This window comes from Vombatus ursinus, unplaced genomic scaffold, assembly GCF_900497805.2.
Source record: "Vombatus ursinus unplaced genomic scaffold, bare-nosed wombat genome assembly UNPS02009994.1, whole genome shotgun sequence".
NCBI classification, from domain to species: Eukaryota; Metazoa; Chordata; class Mammalia; order Diprotodontia; family Vombatidae; genus Vombatus; species Vombatus ursinus.
Genome location: NW_020949772.1, coordinates 8797536 through 8816001, shown reverse-complemented (window position 1 = coordinate 8816001; position 18466 = coordinate 8797536). Strand labels below are relative to the sequence as shown.

The 18466-nt window shown below is 43.2% G+C and overlaps 1 protein-coding gene across 1 annotated transcript in view; it reads left to right on the top strand.

The window, feature by feature from the left end:
• The first annotated feature begins 2608 nt into the window (after window positions 1-2608).
• Window positions 2609-18466, top strand: part of PPTC7 (PTC7 protein phosphatase homolog) — a 38935-nt gene continuing 23077 nt past the window's right edge. Inside the window, exon 1 of the mRNA XM_027853579.1 lies at window positions 2609-2846. Within this exon, the coding sequence (XP_027709380.1) occupies window positions 2609-2846 (238 nt within the window). The remainder of the gene's footprint in view (window positions 2847-18466) is intronic.

The following is an 18466-nucleotide window of genomic DNA, read 5'->3' as shown; positions in this document are numbered from 1 at the left end:
TGTCCATGACCATATCCCTGGTGGGTCCTGGAGGTGGGAACTGAAGTCAGCTTTTTGTGACTCCAGGTTCAATCTGTTGGGACTTCTACCCACTAGGTCCTTCTTAGATAGACTTGGATGATATGCAGAGTAAGGTGGTCTGGAGATATGGCTCAATTTGGGATTACCCTTTTTTGGAAAACGTGGCCTCCATAACCACTTGACCTTCTGGTGCCTGTTTCACTATCTATACACATTTTAAAATACCAGATGAACTGGCTCTTAGTTGCTTGAGGTTCTAGGACAAAGAGTATATTCCATGTGATGACCCGTTTAGACACATTGCTACTGATAGAACTAGGGATGCAATTCAATTCAGCAAATATTGAGTGCCCAATCTTTGCAAGGTGCCAGCCACATTTTCCAGTCTCTGCCCTCAATGGGCATACAGTCTACTAGGAGGAAATTGGATGTATACAGAGATAAATAGAACACAGGGTAGAAGGTGATAGGGGCAAAGGAGGGCGCCAGGAAAAAGTGCCCTGGGAATATTTGAGGAGAAAGATAACTTTCCAATTGGAGGCCTGAAGCACTAAAAGCTTAATCAAGTACAGGACACCTGAGCTGGGCCATGAGGTGACTTTCCATAGGTAGAAACAGAGAGGCATGTGTTTGCCAGGTAGGTGCTTCAGTGAATAGACACGGGGCCTGGAGTCAAGGAGACTCGAGTTCAAATCTAGCCTCAGACACTTGCCAGCTCTGTGACCTTGGGCAAGTCACTGCCATCTGCCTCAGTATCCTCATCTGTAAAATCTGGATAATAATAGCCCCTACCTCCCAGGGTTGTTGTGAGGATCAAATGAGATAATATTGGTAAAGGATTTAGCACAAGTAGGTGCCTAATAAATGTTTACTATTAACTAGTCGGCACTTAAGGTTTGCTTTTTTGGCCAGTTGAGAGTGGATGATAATAACTGACATTCATATCGCTAATTTTCGGAGTTACAGGGCACCCTGCACGCACCATCCCATCGGAGCCTCACAACTACCTTGTCAAGTCGCTGCTGCGGGTATCATTTTGCCATTCATGCCCATTTTACGGATGAGCAAAGTGGCTGAGAGGCACCGCTAGACTGCCGTCAGGGAGCGCAAAGGTCCGCTCCTGCCTCGGACAGTAGGGTGGCCACGTCACTGCATGTCTTCGAGCCCCGAGTCCCCATCTGTGAAATGGGGACAGCGACCTAAAAAGCCCGGAGCTCCCTGACGCGGCGGCTCTAAAGCCCTTGGTCAGCGCCGAGCCAATGCGAATAAAGCACGGGAGCGCTGCCCCCAGCCAAGAGGGGGATGGGAGGGAGGACCCCATGACTACACATCCCAGAGGGCAGCGCGACGGCGATAGGCTCTGGTCCTTGGAGCCGGCTAAACCAGAGGGACCCCGGATAACCTGACCGGGCATGGATGGGGGCGGGGCCCACGCCAGCGCGGGGCGTGACGTAGAGGAAGGAGGGGAGGGGAGATGAGAAAGGGGGAGGGGCCTGCGCCCTGACCCGGGGCGGGGGAGAGGGGTAAAGGGGGACAGGGAGGGAGGACAGACAGAGGGTGAAGTGGGGAGGGGGCAGCATCTGTGCTTCGAATGAGGGCTGACGGACGAAGGGCCAGAACGAGGGAACCACAGGAGAGGTAAAACCATAAAAGGGGAGTGGGGGCGGGGCAGAAGCGTTGGGCGGCCCTGGCAGGAGCTGGGAGGAGCGGATGGAGCGAATCGCAATTGGTGGAAGCTGGGAGGAGAGGGCGGGGCCTATGGATTTGACTAAGGAGAGGGATAGATTGAAAGGAGTTGGTCCCCGAAGGGGGGAGAGGAGGAAGAAATAGAAGCTAGCGGGGGGCGGGGCTTCCTATTCGAGGGGTGGTGAGAGTGAAAGAAGCGTAGAAGGGGCAGGGCTTACTGGAGAAGGGAGGGAAGAAGGGAAAGTAGAGGGGGTGGGGCTGACTCTTCCTTAGAAATGGGGACGGAGAGAACTGAGGGGGCGGGGCTTATTCTACTTAGTGCAAACCCGGAGGGAGGGAGGGAAAGGAGCTGAGGGTGAAAGGAAAGGAGAAAAGAGGCGGAGCTAACTTGAGAGGATCCGGGGAGAAAGGGCGGGCGGGGGCGGGGCCTATCCCTAACCGGTAGCGGGAGTAGGGGCGAGGCCTGGGCCGCGGTCGTTGGCGGTTGGCCGCCGGCGCTTGGCGGCGGCGGGGGGCGGGGCCGGGGCCGGGGCCGCGGCCGGGGTGTAGGCGGCGCTGCCGGCTGGCCCCGGAACACGCTTAGTGGAGCGGAAGATGGCGGCGGCCGCGGCGGAGGCCGCTGGAGCTGAGGTCGAGCAGAGGTGGAGGCAGCCCGGACTCTGACCGTGCTCCGGCTCCGGCTCCGGCTCTGGCTCCGCGGGCGCTCTCGGCTGGGACTCGGCGCTCCCCGGAGGAGGAGCGGGCGGGCGCCCCGGCGGCAGTGGCGGCCCCGGCCGAGGAGCTGCGGCAGCAGCAGCAGCGGCGGCGGAGGCAGCAGCAGCAACTGCAGCGAGCAGCCGGCGCGGGGCTTCCCCTGCGGGGCCCCCGCCTCGGGGCGGCTGTGGCCGCGGCCGCAGCCGCGATGTTCTCGGTCCTGTCATACGGCCGCCTGGTGGCCCGGGCCGTGCTGGGCGGCCTCTCGCAGACCGACCCCCGGGCGGGAGGCGGCGGGGGAGCCGGCGGCGGCGGCGGCGACTACTGGCTGGTGACGGCCGGCTGCGGCTTCGGCAAGGACTTCCGCAAGGGCCTGCTCAAGAAGGGCGTCTGCTACGGGGACGACGCCTGCTTCGTGGCCCGCCACCGCTCCGCCGACGTGCTGGGTGAGTCGGGGCCCCCGCCGCAATCGGCCCGCGCCATCTCCATCCTCCGCGCCAGGCCTGCCCCGGGCACGTGCGTGCCGGGCCCCGAAGGGCCGCCCCATCCCCAGCAAGGTCATGTGGGGACGCGGCCCCCTCCCCCGAACGGGCCCCCGACTCGGGCTGGCGAGAGGCCTGGGCCGGGCCGTCGGGGCCACAGGTGCCTCGGGCCTGCTCCGCTTGCACCTGTAACTTGGGAGGCGGGGGGAGCGGGGGGGGCGGGGGGGGGGGGGGCGGCTGGGGCAGGTGCGGGGCAGTGCGCGCCGGTGGGGGGGGGGCTCCGGGGGTCGTCTGCCTTGGGTCTGCTTGTCTTTTCCTCCTTCCCACGCCTTAGAGACCTAGAGCACTTCCTCGTAGAGTGAAGGACGCCGTGACTTTGAACTTGGGTTCACATGTCACCCTGGCTTCGGCTCCGAGGGAGAAGTTGGGTGTGGGAGCGCCTTGAGTTTTAGATGCAGCAGAAAAGTTGACAGTTGGGAGAGAGATTTTGGTAACTTTTCCTTTATCGCTTTTTAAAAAATTCTCCTTTAACCTGGAGCTCGAGCAGCTGCTGTCAGCTGATTTGTGGAAGGTAGGGTACAGAGTGTGAAAACCATCGCTCAATTTAGTTAGGGTGTCACTGCTGACCTTTAGTGGAGAAAGTCCTTCAGAGGATTTGGTGGCATGTGAGGAGTCAGAAATCTGATCCCAAGTCAGTTTGTTTCCTATTCTGTAACATTTCCACCAGGGCTGTCAGGAGTTCCCTTTTTCCATTGCACTTGTACATACTCTCTGCCTTCCCCGTCCAGCTTCTGACCTCTTCCTTTTCAAATTGTAGTCATAAGAGCAAAAGGATATGGAATGGGGAGACGTTAACATCTGTCTTCTGAATGAATGTACTTTGCACAAGCTGTCCAGTAAGCTTCTAATCTGAGTTTTCACAAAAGTTTCGTGGGGCTGATCCTTCAGTTTAAAATTGTAATTTTTAGTACCCAGTGGTTCTGTCCATCATCTAATTCAGCCCTCACTACAGCTCAGGAAGGTAGATACTATAGATGTTATCTGTTAATATAACTGAGGCTGGGAGCAGTCAACTGACTTGCCTGTGGTTATACAGCTAATGCTAATAGCTGGCATTTATGTTCCCTTTTAAAGTTTGCAAAGCATTTTGCATACATTATCTCATTTCAGCTTCCCATTGACCCCATGAATTAGGGACTGCCAGTGTAATCATCCCCACCGTATAGAGGAGGAAACTCAGAGAGCTAAAGTGATTTGCCTATCTTCACAGTAGAAAGTTCTAGATATGTGGGATTCAAACCCAGGACTCTTCTGGCTCTTGAGGTCATGGTTCTTCCCACTACAAAGAGAAGAAGGGTGAAGTGGGGAGAGTCTTCTTCAGTCAGGGAAAGAAGGAAACAAGCATCTGTTAAGTGCCTAGCAGGATACCAGCCACATCCCAGGGACTTTACAAACATCTCCCTTGATCCTCACAACAGTCCTGGGAAGTAGGTGCTATTATTATCCCTTTTTCACTGTTGAGGAAATTGAGTCATATGCAGGGTGAGTGACTTACCCAGGGTAGCACAGCCTATAAATGAGGCTAGATTTGAACTCCTAGGCCCAGTGATGTATTCACTTCACCACTTAGCTGCATTTGGTAAGCACTTATTAAGTGCCAGGCACTGGGCTAAGTGCTATGGGTGCAGGCAGATAGGTCCATACAAGATCTGTACAGAATAGTTGGAAGGATATCTGGAAAGGAAAGATTTCCTGGGGTTGGGTGCTAAACTGTATTCTCGGATCAAAGCTCTAATGCATCTACCATGCTGCCTAACAATGCCTAATCTGGCACTGTTGTAAATCAATGCCAGGTGAGATCAATGATTATGACAGACCAGGGGGACTGAGGGAGATTTTAGGGCAGTGGTGACATTTGAATTGGGCTTCAATTTGTGGAGAGGAATTCCCCCAAGTAAGAGGGAAAGTTGGTGGTGCATAGGGAACAGTGTGGACAAAGACAAGGAGGCAGGAAGGTAGGAGGAAAGGGCAGAAATTCAAGAGGCAGCCAGTTTGCCTGAAGAACTGAACTGAAGTAGCCATCATTTTTAATGCTAAACCTCACCCCAAAGCCAGTTTCCTAGGGAGGGGTCATGTTGTGCTGTCTGTATCCCAGGCCCTTGATAGACCGAACTGATGCTGGAGGCTGTGGAAAAGGTGGAGGTGAGCAGTGTCAGTTCCTTCTCCTTTGGGGTTGGACTGGAGCTGCAGGGCACAAGCTCTTTTTGCACACAGACCCCTCAGCTATCCATTTCCAGAAAAGGGGTGTTCTTCAGGGTGAAAGTGTTTGTGGCTTGTATGATAACCAAGACTTAATTCACTGTTGGCATCCAGGACTTCTGGACTCTGGAGAAAAAGCTGTTGGTAGTGAAAGTGTTTCTTTTCTTTTGTGAGAAAGAGATAACTGTTTTGTTTCTTCTGTTGGAAGTGATTTGGCCTGTTAGTCATGCAGTGACTACAGTGTGCCAGAGAACTTGGTGTTTGACATTCTTCTGCTGGGAGTCCTCCCTGAATTTCTTTTGGGAAAAGCCAGGCACTGTGGTTTAGAGGTGGGTGTGGTGAGACAGAAGAACCACTCCCTGCTCCTGGAAAATTGGCATGGGCCACACTTACTCTTGGCTCAAACAGAACTTAACCAGTACCAACAGGACTTTGGCCCCTTTTGTCCTACTGCCTATCTATAACCAACCCTGGCTTCTCTTATACTCCAGTTGAGTTTTTTAAGGACATCACAGTGGGAGAATTACTTACCTTTTATTGTCTTGACCCGATGTATAATCTCTTGTCTTGCCCATAACATATGTACCCACACCACAGGGTAAATTTCACTTCTATAATTCTGCCAAGTTAAAAGAATTATAAAGTATGAATTTGAAATCCTTTTTGGTCTGGTGCCTGCCTTGCTCCCTCTCACTCTCTTTTTTTTTTTTTTTTACTAGAGTCTGCTCCCTACTATATGACTCATAACTGAAATGCAACAGAAATCCCTCAGCACACAGCATCAGAACACTAAAATACCGATTTTCTCTTCCAAAAGGGCCAGCAAACATACTCTGTGACATCTTACCTTAAAATAATGACTTTGAAGGTAATTTTTATGAAACTCAAAGCTGTGGTGAATAACTAAAAGTCTAAATAAAGTTTGATAAGGGAATGAGTAGGTATTAGTCAATGTGGTCAATGTACAAATGTGGTCAAACTGAATAGAATGGATGGGGATATACAGGAAGCAAGGAGGGGGAGCTGAGTTTGTGGCCAGACCACCCGAGTTCATGTCAGGGCTTTGTCACTTAGGATTTATTCCCTGTGTGACTTAACCTTTCTGACTCACTGAGCCTCAATTTCCTTATTTATGAAATATAGTTTAACTAGCTGACTTCTTAGGTATCTTCCTCTAAATCTACCCTAATAACGCCTAGGAAACTTTCATTCCCCTGAAACTCCCAGATCTTTTTCAGACCAACTTTTGTCTAACTTTTCCTCTCTCAGCTGTTGCTTGTAAAGTTAAGTTGTTTTAACCCAAGTGTAAGACTTTAAATTTATCCTTGTCTATTGAATCTCATCTTATTCAATTCAGTTCTAGCCTGTTAAGTGTTTTTGGGATCCTGACTCTGTTATTTAGTATATTAGCCACCTCTCCTAGTTATGGGACATCTTCAGATTTGATGATTATGCCTCCAACCGAGTCGTTAATAAAAATGTTAAACACCAAGAGGTCAAGCACAGATCCCTGGGCCACTCCATTGGAGACCTGTTTCCAAGTAAAACTTGAACCATTAATGGTGAGTCTTTGAGCTTTGAATCCATTTACCTATGTTATTATTTAGTCCACATGGCCCCATCTTTTTCACAAGAATAGTCTTAGTCAAATACTTGACTAAAATCTAGGTCAACTGTGTCTATGGCAGCCCTGATCTCCTGGTTTAGTAACCCTGTCTAAAAAGGAAATAAGGTTAGTTTTTCCAGAACCTGCTCTCAGTGCTGCCTTTTTGTGCTCTGCATTTCCTTTTCTAGATGTTCACTTAATGATCTTTATGACCTTTTCCAGAATTTCTGCAGGAATCAGAGGCAAGCTCAGTGGCCTATAGTTTGCAGACTCTGTTCTCCTCCCTTATCTGAAAATTAAGACTTTTGTCATTTTGTCCTGCACTTCTCTAGCACCTCACCTTTTCTCTCCAGTCTTTCAGATGTCCTTGACAATGGCTCAACCATTCAGTTACCCCCGGATGTCATTCTCCTAGACCAGATGATCTGAATTCATTGAAAGGTCCTAGGGGCTTTCTTAGCATCTCCTTACTTATCTGGGTGTCAGTTCCCCATTGGCCATTTTAGTCCTGGCCTTTGCAGACCAAAGATCGTTTTCCTTGACAGAGAAAACAGAAACAACATGAGAAAGCTTTACTCGTCTTTGTTGTTAGTTACCATTGTCCCATCTACCCCAAGCTCAGATGGATTAAGATACACTTATGGAATGGTCTGTTCAAAAAGTCCAAACTCACCTCCCTGCTCTCTCCAGGAGCCAATGCAAAGCATTCAAAGACCTTCACAACCTAGCCTCCTCCTACCCTTCCAGGTTTCTTGTACCTTACTTCCTCACACATCCTTTTTGGTCCAGTGACACTGGCCTGCCTCCTGCGCAAACAAGACTTTATATCTCTCAGCTCTGGGCATTTTCTCTGACTGACTCCTTTGTCTGGAATGCTCTCTCTCCTCATTTCTGCCAGTTGGTCTCCCTGGCTTCCTTCAAGTCCCATCTAAAATTCCACCTTCTAAAGAAGCCATCCCTAACCCTTCTTAATTTCGGTGCTTTCCCTCTTTTAATTATTTCCTCTTCATCCTATATATAGTTCATTTTGTATATATTTGTTTGCATGTTTTCTCCCCCTTTGGAGTTTAAGTTCCTTGAGGGCAGTGACTATCTCTTGCCTTTTTTTCTTTTTTTTTTTTTGGTGAGGCAATTGGGGTTAAGTGATTTGCCAGGAGTCACACAGCTAGTGAGTGTTATGTTTCTGAGGTCGGATTTGAACTCAGGTCCTCCTGACTCGAGGGCCTGACTCTATCCACTGTGCTACTTAGCTGCCCCTATTTACCTCTTTTTGAGTCCCCAGGATTTAGCACAGCGTCTGGCATATAGTAAGCACTTAATAAATATCGATTGATTGATATTTTGCCTTATAGCTATTTTATATAGCTTACCCTGGGCATCCTCTTCCTCTCCCCATCAGTTCCAGAAGATCAGGGACCTTGTCTTATTCCTCTTAATTCATCTTTATGTCTCCTATAGCATTTGGCACAGTGTATTTAGTAAACATTTCATAGATTGTTGTCAAATGACTTGTCTTTAGAGCCATTTATTTTATATCAGTTCAATAGTTCAATCTCATTACTTTTATAGGCATCTCCTCCTTAAAGAAATTTTTTTAAATGGTACTATCCAGTACCTACCTTACCAGCCTTTGCTCACTTGTGTCTGTTTTTGAGAGTCAAATTGACATTCGTGGCAAGAGCCCTACCAACATCCCTCCTGTGCTGTCTGCAAGAGGCAGGGAGTGTTCAGAGGAGGAGATGAACAATTTCAGAAGGTGATGGGCAGAGGCTCCATGGGCCCTCTAGCTACTTAACTGTGTTTAGATTTTAACAGGGAGGTTCCAACTTTGGGAGCATGAGCCACATCCAGACATGAAGCACAGAATTTGAGAGCTGGATGGGGCCTCAGTGGCAGTCCGGTCCAAACCATCCTCAAAAGCAGTCCTCACTGACATAGCCTACAGGAGCAGTGAAGATAGCCTCTTCAGGCGAGGAAGCTTCGGACAAGTTGAAGTGATTCCCAGACCATTTAGATGTCCTGTCTCCTGTGATGGAGGGGCAGGTGTATCTCCCAGTGTGATTTCAGCTGTACTTACCAGGGTGGGAAGATTAAAGCTAGGCGCTGGATGAATGAGACTTGATGCTGACCCTCATTATTCCCTCAGTTTTTTTATTTTTTGTTAATTCTCTTCTACTCTTCTAATAGTACTTGGAGGCTTAAGTAAGTAGGAAAGCACAGCAGGGGATCAGATGTTTCCCTAAGTAGGAGCCCTAAGCTTCTGATTGGAGGATCAACTACTTAGAAAAGTGCTGCCGTAAAGGGGTGGAGGCAAGGGGGGCGTGGCAGCTAGCTTTGAGAGAGGTTGGCTGTTAGCCTCTGATATCCTCTGGTGTTGGGTGGTACACTTGACTGTTGGGGACTGCTGAATAGGATCAGGGATTGGGCACAGTAACCTGTCAGTTACATCTAGAAGAAAAGTTTCTGAAATATTATCCTACATCAGTCATGTTACTTTTTGTCATGCCTTGTGTTACATAATTCCTTTGCTAGGTGTTTTTTTTTTTCCCCAGTTACATCTTAAAAGTACTAAGTTTGGAATGTCAGTGTCTGCTTTATTAGATTAGATTAAAAGAAAAAATAAGCACTAGAAACCAAAATGATCAAGGAAGTGTCAAAATCTGTGGGCTCAGTAGAGAATAGCATTCTCTGGCTGTTGGAAATATCAAGGCTCAGAAAACATAGCTGACTAGTCATTGTGGGATGAATTTTTCTGAATACTCTTATCATGGTATGACTACTTAAGATTACACCACTGGCACTTCACTTCATTTTTATGAATAGTTTTTTTTCATATTTTCTTCATATGGATTTAGTTTTGTCTAATTTGAATTTTTACAATGGGGAGCATTTTACTTCCCATTGACTTACTTTATAATTTTAGAGATACTTTATATCTTTTGTTCATCAGAGAGTTTAGCTTGCTTTCTCTGATTTCTATCCTCTTTCATGTAGTTAATCTGTAAGCTAGTACAAAGTTCCTGGGACAGTGGCTATTTACAGAACCGAGACAAATCTTGCTGTAAAGTGAATAACTGATCTTTATATAATGGTTAGAACCATAATAGTCAGGATTGTAAAGGTATCCGTGCATAATTTAATTGTAGCAGAAAGTAGTTGCAGATTTTAACTGGCTTTTCATATCATCTGTACCTTAGCACTACTTTATGAAACATCAGCAAGACTTAGTTGCAAAAATGTCCACGTGGAGTTTGCTGCACTTTGAATCGAGAAGCAATAGTATTGGGCCAGAAAATCTGAAGCCATGCCCTTTAATATAACAAATAAACTGTGTCAGGTTCAAGCTAAATGTAAATGAAGGTCAGTTCATTTTATACATGTACGGTGTATTGTAGGAAAGCATGGTGTCTGTTTAAAATAATTATTTTAATACTATCCAAAAAGGGGATGTGTGTTTTAAAATAAGTTTGGGGGTTGATAAGAGTTTTCTGAAAAGTAGTTTGAAAAAGTAGGTGAACAGTAGTAGTATTTGTGAAATAAATTTACCAGGAGAAGAGTGAGGCAGTGTTCTGGTGTATGTGTGCATTTCATCTAGAGCTGAGTGTCACATAGAAGGTGTGTCATGAATGTTTGAATAGAAAATTGGTTTGCTTTTAATGGTCTCAGAAAACCTAGGCTAGGATTACCAAATTTACCCCCATATATATATAGATCCGCTTCTCCGGTGAGGCTAATCAATAGATAAAATAGTTTGTTTAAGTTTAGTAAATGTATTTTGTTTTTTACATGGTCAAAGGTACTAATTGGATAAGGAGAAAAAAGACCTGCATTGAAGAGGTGGACTTTCCCTGCCTTTTGCCCTGTAGGATTGCCAGGGTCCCAGGTGTGGGAAGAAGTGGAACTGCTGGGGCCGGCCAGCCACACGTGACTGGGATTCTACAGTCTTCTCTCACTTCTGCAGGATTTTCTTTTTCATTTCTCTCAGTGTGGCTGTCTGTACCTGATGAACGTGGGGCTAGATGCCAGCCGTGCCATCCCTGGCCAGCGACTGAGGAAGCCCCAGACTTTGCATGCATGGCTAGCCCTGGCACCAAGGCTGCGCCAGCCCTGGCTCACTGGGGTGCTCACTCCTGAGAGGGGCCAGCTGACCTCCCAATGTGGAGAACAAGGGCCTTCTCAGGCCTCAGGTTGTTTTGGAGATAAAAGGTATTTCTCGTGACTATCGTGATCCTTCAGCTTTGCCCACATCTAATATTCAACATTCCAGAATTGCTCTGTGGTTCAAATTTAAGGCAAATGTAAAAGGGTTAGCAGTATTGAATGAAGCAAACAAAATCTGTGTTTCTGCAGTAAGTCATTTTTGCAGCTTAGATGGTAATGATGACTGTCAGCGCTTCTGGGAAATGAGGAAGTTTAAACATGGCTATCTCAATCATGTTCTACCATTGAAAAGGGAGGAACTCTGAAAGTTTGGACAGGCCCTTTGAACTTATCCCAGTCTGTCCCCTTCACACATACTGAGCTGCTAACTAAATATCAGTGGTCTTCAATAACCAAAGATGTTTGTGGCATGCTTTGCTGTCTCTACCCACAGACAATTCAATTTTGCATCACTTAAAATCCATTTAACTCAATTGATAATTGATTTATATCTACCTTCATTTTTAATCGAGGTATGGGTATCAGCATTGAAAAGTTGTTGGCTTGACTTTTTCATGTGTCACATACTGAAAAATACAGCATTTAAATCATGAAATGGGAAAGAGGGAGGCAGAGGGAGCTGGGGCTTCTTCTCACCTGTGTCTATATTGTTATCTAAGCTAGGAAACATTGGACTTCCACAAAATATGTTGCCATGGATCCTTTTACTGAGGGAACGTAGTCAAGTATATAAACCTGAAACATTCTCTTAAGGCTTAAAATAACAACAATAATAGTGATAGCTAGCATTTATATAGTACTTACTGTGTACCAGGAATTGTGCTATTCTCTCATGTGATCCTCACAACAACCCTTGGAGGTAGGTGTTAATATTATCCCATTTTCAGGTGAGGAAACTGAGGCAAACCAGAGATAAATGATTTGTCCAGGTCATACAGTAAGTTTTGAGGTCAATTTTGAACTCAGGTCTTCCTAACTCCAGGCCCAGCACTGTATCCACTACATCACCTGTCTGCAACTCTATTTGAAAAAAGGTCTATTAAGTTCTTATTATCCTAACAATATAATTGTGACATTTAATAGATGCTTGTATTTCAGAAATGACTTTTTTAAAAGTTTTTTTAAAAATCTTTTACTGAGATTTTCTTTTAGTGTTATGTAATTATTAAAACTATAGAATTTGTTGGAAAACAAAATAATATTGTTGAGAATAGTTGATAATTGAACTGTTATAGTGGTAGTTTGATGGAAAGAGCATTGAATCCAGATTCAGAAGACCTGATTTCAAATTGTAAATTCTGCTGCTCAAGGTCCAATCTGTGCAACCTTGGGCAAGTTACCAAGCCAACCTCTCTCCTGTTCAGTTTCCTCCTTTGTAAAATAAAGCAAGTTGGGTTAAATGGTATCTTAAGGTCCCTTCCAGCTCTAAATCTTTTGACCTGCTAAGCAATAAAATTAATTTGTTGAATCTTTTTCTCTTGAGCTTATCACAAAATAGTGCTTTTGTATTGTTGTTTTTTGTTTCACATCCTTCTTGAGTAGTCAGAATCTCTGCATGTGTAAATATTTTAAATTCCTTAATTCGGTATGCTTTCATTATTTTCAGGTAATAAAACTAGCTTCTATGTCTAGCTTCTTAAAATGGGATTTCTTTGGGTGTAGATCTTAGTCTGAATACTTATTTGTAAGTAGATATAATTGTACATTTATTTGTAAGCAACTTCTGAAAAAAACAAAAAAAAATGTTTCTCCCCAGATAGGTTTGACCTAAAACTTCTGCAGTGTAAGGCAGTCCCTTAAAGTGGGCCTGGAGCACTGAGAGGTGGACATTCTGCTACTGTGTGTTACAGGAAGAACTTGAATTTGGCTTCCTGGCAAAGTAGCAGTAGTATTAAGTAATGGAAGATTAATGTTAGCTAGCATTTATAGAGCCCATTAAAGTCTGCAGAGTGTTGTACATATGTTATCTCATCTAGTCCTCATAGCAACTCTGTGAGGGAGGCGTTATTATTCCCATTTCACAGATGAGGAAACTGAGGCACAGAAAGGTTAAATGCCTTGCCCAGAGTCATACAGGTCTGAGGCCTGATTTGAACTCCGGGCTTCCTGACTCCAAGGCTAGCATTTTATCCATAAAATTTGATAAATATGTTCCCCATGCTCTGGGAATGTCCTATTTTGGTTAATTGGAAAGCCCTACATATATACCAGTTTTCCAATTTTTTAAAGGATTAGAATTATTAGGGTATATTTAAAGCAGGTAATTTTTTTATTAATTTATTTTGAGTTATTAACAATCACTTCCATAAGCTTTTGAGTTTTAAATTTTTCCCCCTCCCTAAGACGACACGCAATCTAATATAGGCTATCCATATACATTCATATTAAACATATTTTCACATTAGTCACGTTGTAAGGAAAAATTAGAACCAATAGGAACCACAAGAAAGAGAAAACAAAACAAAACAGAAGAAAAAAAAGAGCAAATAATATGCTTCGATCTGCATTCAGACTCCATAGTTCTTTCTTTGGATGTGGATAGCATTTTCCATCATGAGACTTTTGGAGATGTCTTAGATCCTTGCATTTGCTGAGAAGGACTAAGTCTATCAAAGTTAGTCATCGAACAACGTGGCTATTACTGTGTACAACATTTTCCAGGTTCTGCTCACTTCACTCAGCATCAGTCCATACAAGTCTTTCCAGGTTTTTCTGAAGTCCGCCTGCTCATCATTTCTTATAGCACAGTAGTATTCCGTTACATTCATATACCACAACTTGTTCAGCCATTCCGCCAATTGATGGGCGACCCCTCCAAATTCTTTGCCACCACAAAAAGAACTGCTATAAATTAAAGCAGGTGATTTGCAAGGAATAACTGATTTTGGCTAAAAGAATGAATTTCTCTCTTTGTTCAGAATGTTTCATTTCTTCCTTTTGTTTGCTTTTGACCCTTAGACAAATTATTTCTTTAGTAGAATCACAATTTTCTGGCTTTAGCCAGAAAACTTTCTCAGTGGCTTGGACCTCACCTCCATTGAGTCAGTTCAATACAGCAAACCTTTATCAAGGGCCTCTGTGGGGGAGGCACTTTTAGGTCCTGCGGATTCAAAGGCAAATCAAGAAAAAGTCCTTTTCTTCGGGCAGCTTTTCTAGACAGTCTCACAAGTTCTCTGCTTTGACTCCTCATCTGTGCCCTGCTTAGAGACTTCCCAATGGCTTGCTTGCTTGTGATTAATACCCAGAGTAGGTTACCTGTAGGCCCTCGCTGTGGGGAAAGTTTTTGCCCAGGGAATAACTACTTCACTTGTCTTTTAAAGAGGCAAGATCATAATCTATGTATTTCACTGAAGGAAAACCGGACTATTAGCTGAAGCACTACTTTTTATCTTTCATTCTCTTTTGTGTAATTACTTGTGGGGATGGCATTTCCTATCCTTTCTCTCATTTTAATCTTATTATCTATACCTAAAGGAATATTAGTGTATTTTTAGCACTTAGAGAGATTGAGTTCTGATCTCCGTTATCCTGTGACTCTAATATCTTATGTTATGATCTCTACTAGACAAATAGCTGTGGCCTATGTAAATATTAAAAGTCTTTAAAGGGAATTCCGGGGATCTGAGAGTATTGCCTAAAGTCACTTGCCAGGGAAACACTTGCTGTGTCAGTTCAGTCCAATATGTAAAATGATGTAAAATCCTTCCTCCTTGTAGTACTTAAGTCTCTTGGTACTTTTTGGCATTATGAAGTAGCCAAAGCCTTACCCTGCTAATTGTTCTGGCTTACCCAAAGTTTTCCTCTAAATTTTGGTTTTATACCAAAACTCTTTCTAATAGATGAAGAGACACATTTCACCAATGGGAAAGTCAGCTCTCTATAAAACTGTAAAATTCTTTAAGGTCATTGAAGATGGTAAAGGATAAACATGTATCATTTGATTAATGATGACTGAAACTCTCAGGTTTTATTTTAAGTGTATATTAAAACCAGAAAATATTAAAGGTTTTCTTAAAAGAGCCAATAAACTGGCATTTAATAACCTTTGTTCATCAGAAGTTATTTTCTCTTAGAAAATGTGTTTGCTTCGTTAATTCTTTTCTCATGTTAATATGAAGATGAATTGGATTTTAAAAGTCAGTACTATGTGGTGTCCTTCCTTAAGAATTTGGGGACAGTATGATGGGAAGTTGAAGCTGTTGCTAGTTCATAAGGCCTTCTATTTGGCTGAAGTTAGAGATACACCTTTGGTTTTCAGTAGTATATAGATGGGCTTGTATGTATAATTGAAAGTCCTCATTTTTAACATATAATCAAGTTTTATTTTTTAATTATTTATGACTCAATGAGCCTTTTTTATTCTAGAAGTAATTATGATACAGTTTACCTAGAAGCTTTAAAAGAAAATTAGGGTTTCATTAGCTATTAACAGCTGGAGGAAGTAGGGTGTTTTTTTTTTTTTAAGTCTAGTAATTCTAGAATTAAGAATACCAATTTTATGGAATTTGTTTGGCTCAAAGCCTTCCCATTTAAATATATTCATAAATGTATTCTGGAAGTGGAAATTTGTCCTTTGGCTTAAAAACTGATTGTGAGGAGAAATTCTATTCTCTTTGAACAGTACTGTAAAATATGTTAAGGAGTCCCCTGAACTTGTCTTTTTGAGTTGCCATATTTTCCACAAACACTGGACCCAGAGTGCAGTGTTGTGAGCCAGGTTATAAAAGGGATTCAGAATAAATATATATCTGACAAGCCCCAGTCACCTGTGCTAGGTACTTTGATCACATAAAGCTAATAACCCATTTGAAATAATATTGTATAAAAATGGAATATTCCAGGGGCAGCTAGGTGGCACAGTGGATAGAGCACCAGCCCTGAAATCAGGTGGACCTGAGTTCAAATGCGGCCTCAGACCAAATACTTGTCACTAACTAGCTGTGTGACCCTGGGCAAGTCACTTAACCCCAATTGCCTTTAAAAAAGAATGGAATATTCCTCTCTTGCCTTAGCGTCAGTTTACTGTTATTTCAAGTGTGGGATTATTGTTTCAGTGTAATAATGATTAGATTTGGGGGTATTAATGAAAATCCTTCAGCTAAAGATATATGATCTGAAGTTATTAGTAGAGGCTTAAGATTATTGGGCTCTGTTTCCTTAAACTGACGTGTTTATGGAAAACTTGAGCATGAGAAGTTATGTACCATTCCTGGAGAGAATTTGTTTTTACTATAAACAACTTTTAGGCTGCTAGTGCTGTACCCTTAGTAATATCAAAGATGTTGACTAAACAGTGTTTTTATTATGATATTAAAATTCTGGGTCAGAAATGAATGTGAAAATACAAGCAGAATTAGAAGGAAAGCAGAAAACTGGGACAGGGGGAGATTTTTTACAGCCAGTTTCTCTGATAAAGGTCTCATTTCTCAAATATATAGGAAACTAAGACAAATTTATAAAAGTAAGAGCCATTCTCCAGTTGACTGAAGAATATGGACAGATCATTTTCAGAAGAAGAAATCAAAGCTATCAATAGTCATATGAAAAAAATGCTCTAAATCACTATTGATTAGAAAAATGCAAATTAAAACAATTCTGAGGTACCACTCCACACCTATTAGATTGGCTAATGTGACAGAATAGGAAAATGACAAAATGCTGGAGGAGATGTGGGAAAATAAGAGTACTAACTTGGTGGAGTTGTGAACTGATCCAACCATTCTGGAGAACAATTTGGAACTATATCCAAAGGGCTGTAAAACTGCATACCCTTTGACCCAGAAATACCACTACTAGGTCTGTATCCCAAATAGCTCAAAGAAAAGGACCTTTATGCACAAAAATATTTGTAGCAGCTCTTTTTGTGATGGCAAAGAATTGGAAACTGAGGGATGCCCATCAAGCCCATCAGTTGGAGAATGGCTAAAAAAGTTGTGGTCTATGATTGTGGTGGAATACTATTGTGCTGTAAGAAATGATGAGGGGGATGGTTTTAGAAAAACTTGGGAATACTTATGTGAACTGATGCGAAGTGAAGTGAGCAGAACCAGAACATTGTATACAAGTAACAGCAATATTGTAATAGCAATCAACTGTGAAAAACTTAGGCACTCTGATCAATATAATAATCTATGGCAATTCCAAAGGACTCATGATGAAAAATTCTATCTACCTCCAGAGAGAAAATTGAAGCAATTTTTTTCACCTTCTTTATTTTTCTTGCTTTTTTTTCCCCAACATGGCTAATGTGAAAATATGTTTTGCATGACTTTACATGTATAATGGGTATTGTGTTATTTGCCTTCTCAATGTGGAGCAGGGCTGGATAGAGGGAGAGATTTTGGAACTGAAAATAAAAATTAAAAAAAAAAATCATTGTGAAAGGAGAAAGATGAAAGAGTTTCTACCACCATTGTAACATGTTATGAATGCTTCAGGTTAAGGATTTCATGTCTAAGATTATAATTTGATGCATGAATTCCATGAATGGGATAAACTTCACCAATCAGTGAGTTGGCAGAAAGCTTTCATCTCTATGATAAAGATAGTCCTTTATGGGACTGTGGGTGCTAGCAAACTTATGGCAGCCTGGCCAACTTGAGGTTATACTTTTAACCAAAGCTGTGATTTTTTTTAATATGCAAAAAAGATAGACTTTAGAAGAACAAAACAAGTATTGGTTTATTTTTCACTGTATTGTATTTTTGTTAAAGAAGCCTGGTGAATATCTAAGCTCAGAATGGAAGCTGCAGTGAATGGGATCCCACCTTTTTCCAGGTTTCATTGCCATGTGTGCACTTAGTTCCCTAAATGACTTTAGGTGCCTGAACGTAATGTTTCCTCTGTGCTGGTACTGCTGAAGCCCTTGCAAACGAATTCCCCTGTTGTCTGCTCCCCAATGGGGCATCCCTTCCCATTTGGAATGAATGCCAGACCTCTTTCAACAAACAAACATTGGACTGAGGATGATGGTGCTTGGTTCTCTTCTGTGCTCCAGAGGGGGACGTAGAGGTTGTATAGTCCAAGCAGCTGACCTTACAGATGAGGAAACTGATGCCTTGAGGTTGTGACTTATCCAAGATCGGGTAAAGGTAGAATTCAGCCCCATGTCTTCTGGCTCTAAATCTCGTGAAGTTGACACTTTCACATTGGCCTTCAGTTCATGGAGGAGGAGATGAAAACAATAAGCCGGTCATTGTCCCTCAAAAAAATCTACAATCTAGTCCATTTCATTCCAAGAATTAAGTGCAAAGCATTGTGCTAGGCCGTAAGAATACAAAGACAAAATAGGAAACAGCATATATTGGGGGTGAGGTGGGGAATATAACATGTAAATAGTGAAGCAAATAGGCCAGCTGTAACCCTGGAGAGGTAGGCAGGAACTATATTTCTGATTTTTGTTTTTAAATTTATTTATTTTTAGTTTTCAACATTCATTTCCATAAGTTTTTGAGTTTAAAATTTTCTCCCCCTCCCCTCCCCAAGACAGCATTCAATCTGATAATAAGGTCTACATATACATTCACATTAAACATATTTTCACATTAGTCATGTTGTA